The sequence below is a fragment of the Sinocyclocheilus rhinocerous genome, unplaced genomic scaffold (genome assembly GCF_001515625.1).
Source record: "Sinocyclocheilus rhinocerous isolate Xijiao unplaced genomic scaffold, SAMN03320098_v1.1 scaffold831, whole genome shotgun sequence".
Lineage (NCBI taxonomy): Eukaryota > Metazoa > Chordata > Actinopteri > Cypriniformes > Cyprinidae > Sinocyclocheilus > Sinocyclocheilus rhinocerous.
In genome coordinates, this window is record NW_015641020.1 from 177,055 (window position 1) to 179,294 (window position 2,240).

The following is a 2,240-nucleotide window of genomic DNA, read 5'->3' on the forward strand; positions in this document are numbered from 1 at the left end:
ATGACTCGAGATGAACTAATCAATTCTCTTTCTGGCTCAGACTGCATTGGTTAAGTTTATGGGGCTGTCACGTGGTGAACGAACGACTCAAACCCGAAGACTTGTCAGATAAGAGGGTGAGGTGAGCTAATCATGGACTGAAGAACAAAGGTAAGTTTACAATGAATTCATCTTTTCTGTTTCTTATAGCAGTTTTGTATTGTTTGTAGTGTGATCAACGTTTGCGTAAGTAGTAGACGTGTTAGGGAAGTAACACGTAACATTTTAATTATATTTTGCTAAAATGAACGAAATGACTCGAAAAAAGATTCGTTCATTTTGCTGAACGAGACTCAAAGGTCCGAGTCGGTAAAATGATCCGAACTTCCCATCACTAAAAGCAAGTCGAGTTACCGTTGTATCCGGGTTGTGTGCTGGTCACGTGCTATAGCTGTCCATTCAATATTATCTGCCTCATAAATATGCAAATAAGAACTTATAGGAAACGTATGTGAACGACTACTCACTGTACTCAGGATTAACTATGAACCAAGAGGGAAATGTAAACGATGTGAATCATGTAACAAGATAACCCAGTATTAGTTTAACAAAGACTAATTATGACCCAATCTTAACAATTTTAAGTATGAAAGGCTCATATTCTGAATCCTCACCTTCGTGAAGAGCGCGTCGAGCTAGTGCTTCAAACTCAGCAAAGTTGTGCACTAGGTAGCAGTGCTGATCCTTGGGATGCGAGGCCATGTCGTGTAGCTCGCGGATGTTTCCCTGCCAGATGCCCAGCGTGAAAATCTCCACGTCTCTTTCCCTCAGCGCTGCCGCCACCGGCCGCGGGTCTCCGCCGTTTGAGTAACCGTCAGTGATGAGGAAGATCACCTTCGTGGCGTTCTCACGCGAGTGCCTCAGAATTTGCTGCGAGTTAAAAATAGTAAATGAAATAATTTATTTTGAAATACCCTAAAGTACAGGCAGGGATGGTAATTGAATTCACCAATAAAGTAAAACACACATAAATCGAAGTATTGCATGCTATATTACATGCTATAGGCCTATGTTGATTTTCACTTTACTTTGATTCAGTATGGGTAACATACACTTCGTTTATTCAGACAACACTTTCATAATTTCACGAGTAAGTTACAAATGCTTAAAAATATTAAGGGATTTCTTTGTGATAAGAACTAGAGAAACAAAATTTCTCGTTGACTAAGGAAGTTGAACTCGAGAACCGGGTCAGTCCGATGCGTGAACCAATCGTGCAGACTGATAAGTGAACTTGATAAACAGATTCATTTAAAAAGATCCGATCCAAAAGAAAGATTCGTTCATACTCATGAACGGCCCAAGGAGAACTTGGCTGGATGGATGTTTAGCATAAAACAACTTTCAGTCTGTTCCTCATAGAAAGCCGTTGTATGGCTTCAGAAGAACATAATACACAAGGTGCAAGCAAAGGACCATTTTTGTGATACTTTTATGATATGCATTTGTCATTTTGACTCATGTGATCACAGGAATCATAATGTGTTACTCCTGCAAAAAAAAACAGCAGTTGTACTGAACAAAATTTTGCAGTGGAATAGTAGAGTATGGTTTAAGCTCAGTAGAAAAGTAGATGATTATTTTTCCTATTCCTTAACCAGCACCTTGCATATAACCAAAAATAACCTATTGTAATGATGCTTCAAAAATAATGACATCTTTCTCTCTGGAACACACAGCTGGGATCGCAAAACCAAATTAGCAGAAAATGACTGTCTCGTTGGCAAACACGGCTATTTTACACTCACGTGCATGAACATTTGTTTACAGGACTTTTTATGTCTAAACATATGTAATTAAGAGGCTTGGTTGAGGAACAGAGAAATTCTCTAATGGCGCTTTTCCACTGCATGGTACGGCACGGTACGGCTCGGGACGGTTCACTTTTGGGGGGTTTTCCACTGGGTACAGTACCTGGTACCTGGTACTTTTTTTAGTACCACTTCGGTTGGGGTTCCAAGCGAACCGTACCGTTACCAAAACGTGACGTGTAAACCCTGCTGATCACGGATTAGCCGGAGAGAATCGTCACTACCTGAACTTGCGACACAAACACAAAAGAACCACTAGATTTAAATCAGCACAGCCAGCAAAGGATCGAATGCAACTGTTTAGAACGAGCACACCTTTTTTTTAACAACCAAAAAGTTTTGTTGTCTGTTGCGGAAGAACAGACGTTCCTCTCGTTGATAGCAGAGGAG

At 40.4% G+C, this 2,240-nt stretch overlaps 1 protein-coding gene across 2 annotated transcripts in view; it reads right to left on the minus strand.

Annotated features, from left to right (window-relative positions):
- The window catches only part of LOC107753920 (sushi, von Willebrand factor type A, EGF and pentraxin domain-containing protein 1-like), a 100,338-nt gene that overhangs the window by 75,755 nt on the left and 22,343 nt on the right, over positions 1-2,240 (minus strand). For both annotated transcript variants that reach the window (XM_016570197.1, XM_016570196.1), the window contains exon 2: positions 654-909. In XM_016570197.1, the coding sequence (XP_016425683.1) occupies positions 654-909 (256 nt within the window). The remainder of the gene's footprint in view (positions 1-653; positions 910-2,240) is intronic.